Here is an 18176-nt window from a genome sequence, read left to right on the forward strand (position 1 = left end):
TTCTATTTATTATCCACACTCAGTATTGTAGCATCTGCAAACATCAGCCATTCCATACTCCATTTGTGACCCATTTTTAATCTTGAGTTTAACACCTCTGTCTAATGTCTTTTCATGGACTTTTTGCCCCTTCATCTTCAAGATTATTAAAAAGCCATGGACACTACACATCCTTGATTCATACCCACTCTACACCTAAGCCAGTTGTTCTTACATATACATTCTAGTAAACGCTATAGTTTCATCATAAAATCTTTTAATCTTTTCAACAAAATCATCTTTTACCCTATACTTCTTCAACACCCCTCATGTGATTTTAATTATAAGGTTTTTTTTAGGTTTATTTATGCCATATACAGCCTGTTTACTTTATTCTAAAATTTCAACCATATACCTCTCCTGTGTATACTAATAACATTATACTCCTGCAGTTCTGATAATCACCTTTATCACCTTTACCTTGGAAAAAAAAATATTCCTTTCACCCGTTCCTTTACGGCCTTTCCCTTCATCCATGCACACCCAGGTTAGCCACTTAACCACACTTTTACCTCAGTAACTCAATGTCGTACCCTTAATTTCTTCAGCTCCTCAGATCTTTTCATTGTCCAACATTTTAACTACCCTCCTTTCATCCTCAACAGTCACTTTTACTCCACCATAGAACTGAATTCTCTTTAGATAAATTTCTGCTTCTTTAGATTTTTTATTGTGTACCCATTTACACAGTAACCTTTCTCTTCAATAATCATATAGAAAAACTGATTCGTCTCCCCCAACCTACTTTACTTATTTGTGCCTGTGTTTGTGTTTTTTTGTTAAAGGAATCCTGGAATTATATGTACCAGTAATTTTGATTTTATTCAAAATATTTTTTTGGAAATGCCCCCCCTGAATATATTCCTCTGGATTCAACTAGAGCTCAGCATTGATCAGTGGAAAAAGGAAAAGAAAAAGGCAGAGGTTATAAGCAGTCACTAGAATGTTCAATTTCCAGTTTAGGAAGTATAGTAATAATTCAAGACAATGTCTATCAGAATTATGCAGTTGCCTTTCATACACTGAAGTTGGACATTGTTGTTTTCAAGTGCTGCCAGTAGACTTCAAAACCCACAGGCTACAGCTCCAAAACCAGCCAGTTACAGTCAGACAGAGACTTTGCATATAAACAGACACATTAAAATTACTATATATAACTTGTAAATAAAAAGTCTCAAGCTGCATGTCAAGCCTTCACAGTTGGGCAGGTTATATTTAAGAGTAAGTGCTGTTGTAAATGAATACAGTACACAATATATATAATTCTTTGACCTTAAAGTCTAGGTACCAGTAGAGCTTTATATTTGCCTAGGAATAACCTTATATTTAGCCCAAAAATTGCAAAAAATGGGAAGCTTACAATACTACCAAGTCAGTGAGATCACTTTTTACTGCTGCTAGAGAACTGGTAAAATTAATACTGCCCAAAGCAAGAATGCAGGAATTCACTCATCTTTGGCATGCAGTAATCTTCACATACATGAGTCAGAACAACCTTTTTGAAAATCCCCCCCTGCATAGTCCTAAGGGATTAAAACCTTCCTTAGCCACATGACAGGCAGCATTGCCATTAGCACATGCAAACACAATGCAAAAACATGAGCTTTAGTCAAATAGGTATGCTAATAAGTGCAACTGCAGACTGCATAGAGGATACATTTTGCAAAACACTCTGTCAAATCGCACACTTCACAAGCTGTGGAACTTAGGGTAATTCATAAAGTTAATATCCTTACATCTTCATTAAAGTCACATGACTATAGTCCAATCCTTATTCCCAACCTTCTTCAACATCAATAAGCCAATCAGCACACCACATTCATACAGGCCAATCAGTACAGGGATGGTATTGAGCCAGCTTGCCTGGCTGAGAGAATTTATTAGAGCAGTAGTTCACTCTCACTCAAGAGCTATCAGCCTTTGCTTTGCACCTGATGTTAAGCCTCCTGCATAGTATGCCATGTAATCCACACTTATTGCCATTATTGACTAAAGGCAGTTAAAAAATAGGTTATTGTACTGTATTCTTTCTGTTGGTGAAGGAGAAGAAAGAGAATGCTGCCTTCTGAAACTCATTTCTTCAAGTGCAGTACTTGTATTCTGACAACTAGAAATTCTACAAGACCCACTTTTAATATTAATAATAATAATATTATAGTAACTTTAATTTAATTTTCGTTAGTATTTGAATTTCTTTGCATTGATTCCTAAAGAATCTATGGGATTACAGGCAGTCCCCAGTTTACGATGGGGGTTCTGTTCCTACACCGTGTCGTAAGCCGAAAATCGTCATAAACCGAAAAATCATTGAAACTCGCCAAAAATCCTAAGAAAACCTTACTTTTAATGCTTTGGGTGTATTGAAAATGATGTAAACTGCATTTTTATTGAGTTTTTCATCAAAAAAACCTCTAAATTTTGATTATTCTGCCATTTTGGAGCCATATTTCTTCCGTCGGAGCAGTGTCGTAACCCCGGAACATGCGTCGTAAACCGGGAAATAATTACTGATGAATATATTTGAAAAGCGTCATAACCTCGGAAAGTCGTAAGCCGGACCCGTCATAAATCGGGGACTGCCTGTATTTGCTGAAGCACACAGACCAATCCATTACCTTTAGAAGCAGATCCACAATGAATAAGGTAGCTGCAAGATGTTGGTAAAGTAACACTTATTCAAAGATATTCATCAAGTTTTTCAGTCAGCCATAGGATAAAAAAGTTTTGGCTTAATGCTATCTTTTTCTGCACTGACATTCATGAAATCTTTTGGTTTATGTTAGTAATTCTGGTTTCATTATATAGGCAGCATATCAGCTTACGGTTATATCTCCTCTACTGATTGCCTGCTGTATAGTAATAGTACTGGTAGTAGAAGTAATTGCTGTACTGGTTATATTTGCTATATTTGGTACCCTTCATTAAAAATTTATTCCTTAGTAGTATTAGTATTTTTTATATCTTCTCAGTACTGTAGTAGCAATATAAGCTAGTGTGGTGTTGAAAATCATCCTAAGATATACTTAGTACTTGTAATTGAATTAACATTTTTTATGTCAATAGAAAATTTTCTCTGGTTGCTAAAGTACCTTTTCATGTCTTACGTTAAAAAAAGGTGCCTTATAATTTACTGTTACGGTATATTTATTTTACACCCTTAGAACTCAATTAATGGCAGTCTTACAAACTTATTCAGTGTGCCTGTACTAATAAAAAAACTTTTGAGGTAAAACAAGTATTTAATCTAAAGAACTGCATGATTTTTACTACAGCAGAACTGCACTGTCCATTAAAAGATCTAGGAAAATGTCGTATGGCAATCAGTTGCAATATATTGTTTTTGAATGTTTATATTATTCAACCTAAATGATCTGACAAGGTGACCATGAGCAGCATTTACAGCTCTGTAGATAATTTACCAGTGTACTGTCTTATTTATTTTTATAGTAGCTTCCCTTCTATATGCACTAATAGTTCTAAGGGGATGTAAACAAGTGCAAAGTGTGACTTTAGGAATAAACCTATACTTAGCCTATGCTAGGCTACCCAAAATCTCAAGGCTTAAACTTACCATTTTCCTAGCTTACCCTATGCAAACAAAAACCTAGTAACACTTTTAGAATCCACAAAAGTAAGAATAATATAGAAATGTGGGATAAATCAAATAAAACCATATTTTACATAAATTACACCCACAAATATAGCACTAGCAAGCAAATTGCTTCACTTAGAATTTCATGGGGTACAAACTACATATTATGTTGAAGACTTTCTATGTCATCACTCACATAAATAATGCATACATACTACTCTATATATATGTATGTATGTACTGTAATGTAGATAAATGTAAGCGAAGCAGAAAGAAACAAGAGATGAGAAATAATAGTATTAAATACAGTCTACAGAAATGTTTTATACAAAGAAAGTAAAACCAGGAGATTTGGACTGATGACCTAATGGTTAGAACTTAAGTTTTATGATGCCTCTACCGTCACCTCTGAGGTCCTTCTTCAAGGACAGCAGAACACACACACACCAAGCCAGCACAAACATGATGGTGCATAATGACAGTGGGAATCCCAAAAGCATAAAACAAATGAAAGGCTGAGAAATATGAAGATCTAAAGGCAACTGTTACTGTGAAATGGGGCAAAGGTGAATGGTCAAACAAATATTACTATGAGAACAATAGAATTTGGTCTGGACATGGCACTTAGAAAAAAGCTGTGGTAACAACCTCAAAAGCAGGCACACGGTAAGCAAAAACTCTGAAATTCACATACAAAAGCAGAAAACTAAAAATATAGAGATAGAAAAGACATGATTAAGGAAAAATGCAAAAAAAAAAAAAAACACAGAGTGCAGTAGGCTTCTTACAACAATGAAAGGGCAGTGCTTCATTTGCCAGCTGACATTTAGTATACTGAAGAACCTCACAAAATATTATAAGCATCGCATATAAAATGAAAATGAGAAGCAGAAACTGGATTGACTTTGTCTTGGATGCTACTTATCTTTTCAATACATTCTTTGGTTGCAGGTGTGTCCCAAGTTTGAATTTTTTTTACAATTTCTAGAGGTATCTGATAATGATCACTCTTTGTCCATCCAGCAATCCATAAATATTGCACTTTTCCCTGGTAACTTTGTTTGCATGCATGATATTGTGTTCACATTTGGTATGATGTTTCAGAATTAGATCATATGTTTTGAGTTTGATCTAAGGTCATTTGGTCATTTTCAAGGTTGCACAGATATGTTTGTTGTATCTAACAGATAAATTTGCTTGCATTCTTGGTATTATGTTCTGCATGAAGTTAGACCTACAGTATTTTCCCTTAACCCAAGGTTATTTGGTCAAGTTCAGGATCACACAGATATCTTTCCTGATGACTGCTTGTATCATTGGTTGGAGTTCAAAATTATTATATAGTTCCAGTATCAAGTTAAATATTTGTTCCTAAGGGGGTACAAGCTATTGCCTTTTATATAGAGTATATTCAGCATATGCACAGGAATGCAGTCATTGAGACTTGGAAACAAGGGTAGCTTATCATGGAGATGGAGTGTGAGTGGGGGAATACCCTCACTTGTCCCATGTATCCAGTCACTTTTCTTTGGCTGTGTTTGTGAGCAGACATGTCTCTCTCTCTCTCTCTCTCTCTTGTGTGAGCATTGATCTCAGATAAGTAACCTGTTTCTTTTCTTCTTTACTCTTCAGTTTTTGTTTGTTGTTTGTTGTGTTTTTCTCAAAATGATAAGAAACATAAGCAATGCCAGTGTGAGGGACTTTGATGGCCTTGTGGTTGTTTCATGTCTCCCACTTTGGTTGACCCACACTTGCTTTGTGTTTTTGTAGGGGAAAAGCTCGTATCCTTTCTTCCCCTTGTGAGGAATGTACTGATTGATCCTCCCCAGAGGACTACCCCCCTTTGGAAGGATAGCTGTGTTGCCCCAAAGAGGCTAGTTCATGCCCTTTCCTCAGGGAATGAAGGCATTGCTTGGGGTGGTGTTCCTCCAGCAGTTTCTTTGCCCTCAGACTTAGATATGATGTTCCCAGAACTAATGAGGTGCTTTCATTTTGAGTACTTAGAAAAGATCTTGCCTAAATATTCACCTTACATAGTGTCTGCTGCTGTTACTGTGCTTGCTGTGCCTGGAGCTCCCTTGTTTTCATCTACTGTAAAGGAGGGGGAATCCTCCTGTTGCAGTAGTCCCCCCTATAGCTGACCCTCTGCTAGACACTTTGACATCTTTGATTCTGGCTTACGAGCCCACTTGAACAAAAGGACTGCTCCCTGTTCATTCTCCTGTGAGCTGTTGAGATCACATTTTGATGAATCTGCATTCTCCACTCACTCTGAGCATGCTTTCTTGTGACTAGGTACACATAAAAGCTCTGAACATCTCTTCTCCTCACACATGTAAGGAGCTGTGTTGGGGTGGGCATGCACAACCTGCATCTGTGCAAGCGTGAGATCTCAAGGCCTTGTGGGCTCAAGCAACAGGTTAGGTTGTTAGTCACTTTCTTCTCTGGGAGTGCGTAGAGTTGTATTAACACCCTTTTCTTGCACAATGTCTGCATTCTTCAGAATGAGTGCAACCCCTACCATCCTTACTTGAGAGAGATATCTATTGCTTCCACCTCTCTTACAAGTTGTTCACTGTAGGGGCTTGAAGAGTGTGAGGGCAGTGGTGTATGCTTATTCTTCTGCTCTGTCTTCTTCTTCAATGGCTACCAACTCCAAGAACAGAGTTACAGGTGGGTCCAAGTCCAAACTCCATTTGGACAACAACTCTCTTGGATCTCGTTTATCTTCTCCAGTGGGTGGCTCATCAGGTTCTCTACAAGATTGTGAGTAAGTTAGGGGCAAAGTTTGATGAGACACTCTTATGGTCTGAAGAGGGTCTTGAAGGTCCCTTTACTCCAGAACTTCTTTAGGCTGAGCTGGAGCCACACTTAAAAGAGATTATCATGCTTACCAGTGTGTGAAACAACCTTGGGGAGGTGACCTTTGCTTCATACACGCCCACAGTCTTGTCTGCGGAGCTACACTTGGGGTGCTCCAGAGGCATGTATATTTCAGTCAGGTTGTCTTTTTCTTACTTGGCTTGTGTTTTGGAGGAGATGAACAGCCTGATCAGTGGGCCAGTTAGTTTCCTCACCTCCAGCAGATAGAACAAGCTCCTCCCCCTGCCACTTTCATGTGAGAGGAGTTACTCCATGCCCAAGGATGCAGAGGCTGCTACTCTTCACTTGGAGTCACCAGTCTGCTGACTGACAAATGATGTTCCAAAGTAGACTGCACTAGGAGAGTTTTTTCTTGTCTGTTCGAGTGTTAAATTCCTTGAAGTCTGTTGGCTTGGCTTCTCTCCAAACTGTCTTGTGGCTCAACCTATGATTGAACATGTTGAAAGACTTTGCCATGACAGATATCTAGTTGTATGGTGGCAAAATTATTTTAGAGAGGTTTTTAGAGTCTGAATGTAAGGGCCTCGCCTTCCTAGCACACTAGAGTACCAACTAGTGGGTTAGCTTTGTCCTTTAAAAGGGAAATAAGGTTGTATCTTTCTTTTCATGGTAGGTTTCTCATGAGATTAACCTCTCATTAAGAACTGGTTTGATGTTGGCTTTTTGCTACTCTTTCCCAAGAGTAGTGTCGATACAGTGGTTAGGAGTTTAGACCCTGGAGACTTCTATCATCAGCTGCACAGTGGCCTTCAAATCCTCCTTTAGATGGAAAGGCAGTTGGATCTAAACCCTTGGGTGGAGTAAAGCCTTCTATATCTGGAGTTATGAAGAAGCCAACTTTTTAGAAACCCAGACAGCCTGCTCAGCCTCCTTTGTTGAAGAAAGATGGGGAATCATCCCAAACCTTTCGTCCCCCTCCCCCCTTCAGCCTCCACCAGGAATTGAGGAAAGGGGATTGCCTGTCTCACCATTGGGCCAAGTGGCAGATACAGGGAATGGAGCCTGCAATATGGGTCCAGGCTCAAGGACATCATTCCTCCCCTCGTGAAACACACTAATACTGTTCCCTTCATGTTCTCCAGATTAGTGAAAATCTGTCCTTGTTGGCAGAGGTGGAAGTGACAAAAGGATAAGGCTGCTGTAGAGCCATGGATCATCTGTCTCCAAGTTTCTACAGTCAGCTCTTTCTCATAGAGAACAGGGATCATCTGATCTCATCCTCAGGCAGCAGCAAAGTACCTGGGCATGCCTCTGGATTCAGCAACAGTGAGATCCTTCCCAGTGGACTATTGCAGGTGGTTCTAGGTCACAGGAGGAGCCACCTTTGCTCACTTCAGTGGCAAGTGTAGCAACATTTGCCCATGAATCAAGACCCTCCTTCTGACTCATGCCCTTGAATTGAGAAGTCAGGGAGGACCTAGTGTGGTGGCTGGATGACAGGCACCCCTTTAAAGGGAGTTCCATTGACCTACCTCCCTCTGGAGATGCTTACATTCTCAGGTGCATTGAAGAAAGGGTGGAGAGCACACTTGAGATAAGAGTTTATTTCAGGTGTGTGACCAGTGGACACACCTTGTCTGCACATAAATGTACTAGAGATGTTGGAAGCGTGAGAGCATTGCAATAATTTTAAGAGTGTTTGAAGGGATACTCAGTGGTGTTGATGAGCGATACTGCCACTACTGTAGCCTCTGTCAACAAACAGGGAGGGACAGTGTCTCAGACTCTTGTCTGTTGTGGTAGAGTTGGAGGCTAGGTGCATTCTGGCAGGCAGAATGTGCTGGCTGATCAACTCAGTTGTCAGAGTCAGAGAGTAGGGACAGAATGGTCCATATACACCTGAGTATCAGAGAGGCTGTGGTGAAGAGAGCATTCTACCATACATCCCTGGGGCAGTGCAAATGTGTTTACATTTCCACCTTTCACCCTTCTTCACAGACCGATCAACTTCAGATGATGGTAGTGTCTTCTTGTTGGCTGCTTACCAAGTGTATTCAAATCTGCTGACCTGCTTGGTTGAGGCACCAAGAAAGATGCCTTTATAGCCCATGCTCCTGTGTCAACCTCAAGGTCACAGATACCACTAGATAGTCCACTCCCTGCACCTTCATGCATGGAAGTTGTCCAGTGCCTCCTGTGAGATAGGTTTTTCTAGCAAGGCTGCAGGGGAGGTGTCGGAGTACCGCATTTGATCCTCTTCCAATGTGAATCAAGGAAAGTTGGCCATCTTCTGCAGTTGGGAAAGTAGAAGGGGCAGCTCTTCAGTTGGGGCATCTGTTCACTGGATTGCAGACTCCCTCGACAACCTTTGTCAAGACAAGCTTAACCTTATCGCAGGTCTTCAGATGAAAGGGGCTAGATCTCTCTGCTTCAAGGAGTCATCCATGCTAATGAGAGGTTTAGAACAGTCCTGTCATCTTTGAGAACTCTGGCCTCTGGACTGGTACAGGTGTTTAGTACTACAGAACCTTACAAGGCCTCCCTTTGAGCCTCTGTCATGCTTCAGACAGAGACCTAACTTCCAAGACTTGTTTCCGTCTTTGCTTTGGCCTTAACAAAGTGGGTAAGGGAGTTACATGGCCTGTTACATCTCATTCAGCATTTGGAGAGTTGGGCATCTCCCTTGTTCTTGAGTCTGTAGTAACAAATCAGAACCTATGTGTTTCAGACAAGAAGTTTAATTCTCAATTCCCTCCCTTTATCACTTTGTTGGTGGAGACCTGGTCGAGTTGTTTATTTGCCTGGCCAAGCTTTTTGCCAGACTAGTAGGTGGTTTCAGGAGTCATGATATCCCTGATTGCATGCATAGCTGGGAGCTTGGCATTTCTGGATGGAATTTATCTTCAGTTAGTTACAGAGACCACCTTCTTCCTAAGAGCTAAGTCTCCATGTACAGCGGAAGGCGATGGTTGGTATCCCACAGGAACAAATAACAAATTTTTTAAGTAATTTGTATTCTTCCTATAATATGCAAACCAAAGACTTTTAAGTTATCTTAACCGCCCTGCTTTGTTGCTGTGATCCAAAGTGACCAGATAGCATGGATAGAGTGGAGGTATTCCCTCATTCACCCTTGTTCTTCACCATGGGCTACCCTTGTTTTCAAGTCTCAACAACTACTTTCCAGTGCATGTGCTCAGGGTACACTATATAAAAGGCTGTGGTTTGTAGCCTTAGAAAGTAAGCATATTACTTCAAAAATGTTATAAATTTTACTTTGTCTGCAGGTTGTTTGATTAGGCTTTAGTTCACAGAGAGTTTTTATAATATGCAGTCAGCAGGACCTGTCCTTACTAAGGTTATTTTCTGGTTTTTGTTACACCTTTTTAACAAAGATCAGAACAACCTTGTGCAAAAGCCAGTCCTGGAACTTAAGGAGGTAAATATACTGTTACTAGATGGTGATTTCCTCAAGAAAATTACACATAGGATTTGGTTTGATACAGAGGGATCTTGTCATTTTTTTCTCTTATTTAGAATATTTTTCTGCAATCAGAACCATTCCTTTATGTTTATTTTGAACTCAAAAGGTCAGTCTTGGATTATTTTGTTTGCTGAAAATTTGGTGTGTTTTTAGACAGAATCACTTCTGTACATTGAATTTAATATAAGGCCACTTTGTGTTTTTTTGTTTGGATTACTATCTATATTCTCTCTTAAATTGTATATATTTATAATAGTTGTTCACACTGTTAATAAATCTCTGATAGTAGTCGTCATTAGTATAGTACTAGCACTAATTATATTGGAAATAGTTGTTTTGTGATTATTTGTATTGGCTACCATTTATATTGTAGAAGCTGAACTATTTTTGTATGTATGTACTGTACAGCAACATGGGCAAGTTATACATACATAATCTATTATTTTTAGTAAAGTGCAGTTATTGTAAAAAAAAAAACAGGGAATTGCTCAGTAATATTTAACAATAGAATCAATATTGAGGTGGTTATTAAATAAACAATTTGCATGTAGCATAAGATGAAACATTCTGTAAAAAAGTATTTTGTACTAAAGAGGACTTTGGTTTGATAATGTGTGCATCCAGTGTGAAACCAGGCCATGATCATTTTCAAAGCATGTACTGGATAACTGATTTCATAAACAGTTTAGGGTATTTTGGTATATGCAAACTGTAATAACAATTTTTGAAGGAATGCAGTATTGCTGCAAATAAAACCTCATCTAGCATATAATTATCCCATGCAGTATGCTTCTTTCTTACTATATAATTAGCACTACAGTACTCTGGTTGGAGTAGAAGTATTCTGTGTTGGTTATAGTACATTTTGGTATGATATCTGTACAGTTATCAAAAAAAATTCCTTGAAATCAGGTACAGACTTCCAATGTTTAAAGCATCAGCAAGGAAATTTATGTGCTATCCTAAAAAAATCACTAAGAGGCATTAGGTTTTTGAAGTTTGTTTCATCACAACCCCACTGATCATATATATGCCTTATTTGGTGGGCAGGCTACAAGTTCCAAGGTTTATCAGTCTTTTCTCTCTCAGACAGAAGTATTACAGTATTAGTATGCTTGCTCACTGTAGATCCCAAGTAGCTGTTGGCTGTAGCAGAGATTGCCACTACAGTGCGATTCAGTGTTCATTTACTCATTTATTAATCATCAACTCTCTCAGCTCCTTTAACTTTTTTGCACAGTAAGTGATGGCACAGCAATCTCTACAATTAGTATTTGCTTTGTAGTTTCTGGGTTCATGCTAAAGATTGTTGGACTGATTATTTTGAGTACTCTGATCCAATTGTTCATCACCCCGAGAATTTAACTGCAATGTTTCTTTATTCAGCTGGCTTCACTATGGAGTCCTTCCCATTTCTGGTGGTGGTGAAGGAGCAACTGTGATTGGATGAGGTATCAGCCTGAACTTCTCACTCTGCCTGATTCTTCACATCTTGACTAACAACACCTGTACCTGTTGCCAGTTCTACTACGTCATGAGCAATCTTGGCCATGGACAGCTCCACATTCAGTCTGCCTCAGCCTGTTGCTGTTGAGCACATTCCATGGTCCTTTAACTTTGTGAATGTGCTAATGAGGAAGCGGGAGATGTTATTCTGACAACAAGGGTCTTTGAGTGTTGGAACTGCTAGACCCATTTCTATTTATGGAAAATATTTCTAAGGAGCTGGAAGAAAATTACTTCACTTGCATCTAAGGAAACAGATTTTTATATTGAAGGTATGCTATCACCCTCAAGACCCCAATCAACTCTGAGTAGGTGCACTCATTGTGTAACCCAGTCTCATCTACCACAACAAAGACAACAGAGATTGCCAGACATGCTCTTAAGAGGATTTTATTCTCTTAACTTAAACAGCATGATTATAGCAAATGAAGTGGCTGCCCTTTCACCTTTGGTCAAGTCCTGTGGTATGGGGTTTAGGAGGGAGTGATATGATATTCTCCTGCTGGTAGTTCTTCTGCCAGTGATAGTTTTTTCCAGAATTAATGGCAATCATGGTAAGAGATTGAGCTAGAGCCAAGGGTAGCACAGTCCCTCAGAGTATGGTGTCGACTCCCCCTCTCCAGAAACAAGCTCTCCCCTCACTTCACAGCCTATATAATGTGTGATGTACTGCTGATGCTCTAAGAGATGCCGGGCATGGGACAGTGAGGTGAAGTCTACAGTCTAGAAGCAGGTAATCAAGGAAGTGACAACTGATTGCCAGGCTTTTACAGTCACATGTTTTTAGTGCCCAAGGCGACAGGAGGTTGGAGAATGGTGGACAACGTGAAATGGTGTGCAAAAATTCCTGTTCTTGAAGCCATAGAGCTTGTTTTCCACTTGGCAGGTAGAGCAACAATTGATCACAGTTAGGACCAAGGGCCAATTAGTGATTGAATTTCTAATTTCTATAGGGAGACCTGAGCATCACTGGCCAGTTGTCTGTACTGAGAGTCTTCACCCAAACTTATGTACCAGTGGCAGCATGGGTGTATTTGACTAAGAAGAGACTTTGCAGATATCCCTGCAATTGGCTGGTGATGGCAGTCAGCAGCAGAATTAAGGTTTTTAACCCAGGTGTGCCAGATTTGCCAAAACTTTGGACTTCACCTAAACTTCGAGAAATTAGATGAGAACTGTGTATCAGAGAGTAGTTATCTATACCTTAAAGAAGTTAGTTCACCAACGGAGGACATAATTGGGAGGTTGTTAGTCTTGATCCAGCAATTTGGCAGAGCTCCAGTTCCCCTGGCTAAGCTATGAGAATTCTCGATTGGGCATCTCTTGTCATTAGAAAAGCTGATTTCCCATAGGTACTTCAGGTTGCATTCATTATAAAGCTTGAAAGATTATGGCTGGTGGCAGTTTCTCTAAAAGACTACTCAGTTGTAACCATGGTGGATGTTCTAGAGGATCATCTTTGGTACCAAGACCCCAGTCACTTTTTAGTGGCCTTCCCAGTTGTCCCTCCCCCAAGGAATCTTATTTGTAATGGGTGTATTTATTCAAGTTATGACACATGTACTGGACTGTCGTGCAAGAAGTTCTTAGACATCGCATTCCTAAGCCTCCAATTGATTGGTCAGTACTTAAAATTATAGACAAGTGCAATGACTGACAACTCAGCAATGGTGGCATACTACCACAATCAAGGGCACTCAGAAACCTTGTGTCAGTTTATAGTCGAAATCTTTATGAGGGTAAAGGCAAGTGAGGTTGGCATAGTGCTAAGATTCATCTGAGAGAGAGACAAGATTATAGCCAATGGTCTCAGCCTGTAAACCAGGTTGTGCAATGAGATTTGTCTCTAATTTCTGAAATCTGATAGACTTTTTGGTATCTGTGGGTCTTGCCACTGGAAGACTTGGTTGAGATGAGCTTCAACCACAAGCTACTGATAAAGCACTCAGCCCAGACAGATGTAACATTTTTGGAGACTAACACAATGCTTCACTTGTGGGACATGATGATGTCTATGCTTCTCCACCATTAAACCCATCAGACAAGTTCTAAAGAAAGTTCTGCAACTCTGATACACAAAAGATAGTACTAATAGGTTCACTTTGGCCATGATTTTATTCATTTGTAGATCTGTTATGGCTCAGCATTAGAAAGATCATTAAAAATCTTATATCCAATTCCTAATGAAGGACTTAGAATCTGAACTGGAGCATTCTAGTTGTCCCCTTACAAACCTTTCTCTCCTCATTGTGACTTGGTAACCGTTTGAAGTGCAATAAAGATTCTGGCAAGTGACTCAATATCCAAAGAGCTTTTCAGTCAACAAGACATAAACAATCATCTCCCACAATTCACAATTAGAGCCTCCAGAATTTTTAGTAAATAAATATGTAAAGGTCTTTTTTTTGCATTAGAATTTCCCCCTCCATGGTTATGCATAAAGTACATCTACGTTTACACACATGTACTGCCAAAAAATTAAACATATACCCCTGAAATCACTATGACTATATTAAAAGTATCTGTTCCTATCAAGTAATTTGTTAATATAATAGAACCCCATTATTATCTTTAGTAAATGGCAGACATTGCATAATAATGAATCTGACAGTAAAAAATTTAAACTGTTAGTGTGTGGTGTTCTTCATTCCGAAAAGAATGCAACTTTGAAGTAATGTTATCCTGTCTTTGAATTGGCCATACCCATCTGACTCATGGCTTTTTGATGAATATTAAATATAACATGATCCTTAATTGCAGGAAATGCAAAGTGACATTTACAATCTAACAATTTTAGTGATTGCCCAGCTTTCTACCAGAACATATATCAAATATTGGTAACACATCCTTGAAAGAAATTTTGTCTGAATCTTCAACAGGTACTGTCATTGGGTCTGCTATTAGGCAGAAAGTATTTTCTTAATACAAGCCTATTCAGGTTCAATTCTAAGCTCATGATCTTAGACGGTGACCACTTACATTATTTTCATTACATGAATTTAGAGGACCTTACTAATGTTCAGGGTAGAATTCTCCTAGTTTTCAACGTCTCTATTTAAGTCTTTAATAGCATAAGAATGATGTTTATTTCTCTGTTATTATTTCACTGGCTGACACGGGACCCCGATCCAGAAAAAGGATTTTGACAAAGGAAAAATCTATTTCTGGAGAGGGGCCCGTGTCACCCGGTGACCCACCCCTGTTTTTCATTCTCTCCCTCCCATGGTAAACATCATTCTAGTGGGGTGGGTGCTAACATGGAATGCGACTAGTGTTGCCTTGTATACAGTCCGCGAGTAGTGCATGGGCTTGTATCGGCACCTCTCTCGTTGGGACTTTTGACATTGGGAATCTCTATAGGATAAGGTTCCGTGTTTTTGTAGTTCACCCTTTTCCATACACGACTCCATCTAGTGGAGCTCGCTCTGGGGGTAGTAACTCCAGCATTTCATTTAGCTTTCTCTGGTATCTAGCAACGGAATTACCTAGAAATAAGTGCTGAATGGACTTTTTCACCGGGTGACACGGGCCCCTCTCCAGAAATAGATTTTTCCTTTGTCAAAATCCTTTTTATACAGTTATTTAATTTGTAAGGAGATGCAATATATAGTAAATAAGAACTAATACTGTAAAGTTCATCAAGCCACTCTTGTAAGAATTAAGAATATTAACTCAGTGGTCTTGTTAAATTATTTATTAATAATAATAATCCATGATGGTGAACCATTTTGGTGCCAACAAATCTTGAGAGAAATTCCTCAGGTAGCTACAGTTCCACAGATTCCAAACAAACTTGGATAACCTTCATCGTCATACCTGGAGGTCATTGAGCAGAGCCTTAGAAATGATGGATTTCCTAAGGAGGCAGCCACAGCCATTGTCAGACCCTGCAGATGATATACTACAAACATCTGTTAGGCAAAGTGGAATGGTTTGGTTGTAGGTGTAGGTGTTTCTCTGTTGGCAAAAGAGATTGTCTGTTTCCATCATCAAGATACAGTACTGTATGCAGATCTGTCTTTCACAAGTTTTTGGTCTTTTTGGGCTTGATATGGGATCCTCAGTTAAGTTTAAGATGCTTCCCCACCATTTTGAAAGGTGGTTCTGCATGGTCCAGGCCACTCAGCCATTCTAATTGACATCTCTTGCTTGTCCTGAAGAGTCTTACTAAGCCTCTTTATAAGCCTCTGTGGGAAGATTCTTTGCTCGTTTTACATTGAAGATGGCCTTTTTACTGGCATATGAATCTTCAGGACGAGTCAGCAAGATGTATGAGCTCTTTAGGAAGGTCACACACATCAAAGAATGGTTGTGAGTGGGTGGTTGTTTGTTCCTGATTTCTTGCCAAGATGCAAACAGCTAGTAGCCAGAACCATATCATTGCATCCTTTTCCATCTTTTCATTATCTTCTATTTCTTCCAGTGATCAGGATTTTATTTATTAGCCTTTACCTCTGAAGGACCAAAACCTTTATGGCTAACACCAAACACCAGACATTCTTGTCCTTGGGCCAAGGAAAGCAGGTGATAAACATGAGCTCCATTTGGCTCCAGCTGGATTCTGTGGCTGTGGTGATTTTAATAGAAGTAAAAGTGGAACAGGCAAGATTGCAAGCCCATGAACAGTCAGAGCACTCAACTTCTCTTGCTTTTACATGTTATCTAGAATTTTTTTGTTCTATGTGCTGTTACCTGGTGATGCCAGTAAAAATTTGCTTAAGAGATGATGCATACTGTAATTGGTTTGATTAATATTCGTTAGGACCAATAGTTGCAATGGGCCTTATTGTACAAATAGAAGTTGAGATTCAACACCACCTTAATTCATCCCCATTTCTCATTTATTGCACTGTTGTTAGATATGGACTTCTTGGGTCATTGACCTCTTTGTTTCATATTCATGGTAAGTGTGATACATTTCGTAATCTAGAAGACACTTACTTGATACAGACCTGATGTTTTAGCAAAATAGGTAGCGTAGATATAAATCTCATAAACTTAAAAGCAATTAGAACTGTTTGATACATGGCATCTTCAGTAAACCTTTGAATGTGTAGATGGAGAGAGAGGTTGCATTGAGGAATGTAGTGATTTCAAGCTTTCATAAATTCGAACTTCAGTGTTTGTACAAATGCAGATAATAAGTAAATGAACTTCTGAACATATGTTGTTTGCTTGGAGCTAATTTCATAAAAAACATTAAACATAAAATAATGTTCACTTTCTGATCCCACGAGTCTCACTGCTTTATACTCATACTTAGTCTTCATGGAAAGGTAATACATACCTGAGGATTTACAACTGGTATGCACAGTGTATCTTCTTCTTCGTGACAGATGAAAGACTGGTGAACTTGAGAACTCATGGATGGTAAAATAAGGCATGTGTATGAATAATGGGTTTGTATAAAAACATAGTCTTCAGCATTTTGTTATTCTGCTTTTGTATATGCAGTACTTTTTTAACAGATCTTGGGAATTAAAAATAACATTTTTTTACTTTTATTTGGTCATTACCTCTAGAAAAGCTAAAATGTGTGGGTTTTTAAATACTTTATAATGTTTTGTAAAATATACAGTAATTGCTTTTGATTTGTACAGAGCAGTAGTGCCCAAAGAACATTTCCTAGATGTAAATACTTTCCCCATTTTTTATTACTACTTTGCACATCATTTCCTGCCAGTCAAGTACTATTATAACCCATTTAACTTTTAATGTCATTTGCATATTTTTAAAAAACTTGGAAAATTCATATTTAAGTAATTACATTATCTTGAGTCCATTACTTGTGAAACTATTTTTTTATTACACTTTGTAAGGTCAAAAGGTCTAGATGCCTCATTCCTGATTTTGTGAAATGACATTCTTTATTTAATGTGACAGTCATTCCCCTTGCATCATTCCTTCAGTGATGCTGTGTAATAAGATTTGTATATTTGATTTTCAGGGAAGTGCAAGGGGAGGTCTCACAAAAGAATGAACGTGAGGCAAGCCCTAGCAAACGATCTCCTACTAGCCTAATGGAAGATGTCCGGCAGGCTGTCTTGCAAGCAGATGTCTCATGTAAGCCTTTTAAATGTTAGTTTTGATGTGTATTCTACTTCTAGAAGCTGCAATAAATTCTTTCATTTTGTGAGGTAGTAAAAATACTGTAATTTATAAGAATATTGATATACTCTGAATTTTACTTTTCAAAAAAGTTTTGTCACATTTTCCAAATTGCTTGACCGTAGTAAAATGTCCACCCTAGCATTTCATTTACTCTTGTCATGTATAGTCAGAGTCCAGTCATAGCACATCACACTTCTGCAAAGTAACAGCCAAGAACACCAGGGTATTGTATAGTGTTGTATAAAATGTCATTCAGAGGGATTTTCAGAAATATTTTATGTATGTAGTTCATCCTTTGGAGCTTTGTCATTTTATGAGGAGTTGTAGTCTAATGTTTTAAAGCAGGTTTCCTCTTCGGGTCTTTGTTCCTTTAGCAACAAAAGACAGTAAACTCAAGGATTTATTAATAATCAGTCTAACCTAACTTCAGTTAGCATTTAAATGTTTATTCATCACATACAATCCCCCATGTGTGTTCAAGAATGGAAAGCCTCTTATGGTAAGGACTTGTTAATGTAATACGTATCTCTGATGAAAGAAAGCTGTTGTTCATTGTTTAACCTGTATACTTTATTCTATAAGCACTTTTCCTCTAAATTATTTTTGCTTCTTTTTCAATAA

General features: G+C 38.7%; 1 protein-coding gene across 50 annotated transcripts in view; it reads left to right on the top strand.

Moving 5' to 3' along the window:
• The window catches only part of LOC136854603 (uncharacterized), a 671913-nt gene that overhangs the window by 614046 nt on the left and 39691 nt on the right, over nucleotides 1–18176 (top strand). For 41 of the 50 annotated variants that reach the window (XM_067131113.1, XM_067131090.1, XM_067131099.1 and 38 more), the window contains one exon: nucleotides 17392–17507. In XM_067131113.1, coding sequence (XP_066987214.1) covers nucleotides 17392–17507 — 116 coding nt within the window. Of the gene's footprint in view, nucleotides 1–17391; nucleotides 17523–18176 lie in introns of all 50 variants that reach the window. The other 9 variants (XM_067131080.1, XM_067131082.1, XM_067131084.1 and 6 more) reach the window with 1 other exon arrangement.

This window comes from Macrobrachium rosenbergii, chromosome 29 (assembly GCF_040412425.1).
Source record: "Macrobrachium rosenbergii isolate ZJJX-2024 chromosome 29, ASM4041242v1, whole genome shotgun sequence".
Lineage (NCBI taxonomy): Eukaryota > Metazoa > Arthropoda > Malacostraca > Decapoda > Palaemonidae > Macrobrachium > Macrobrachium rosenbergii.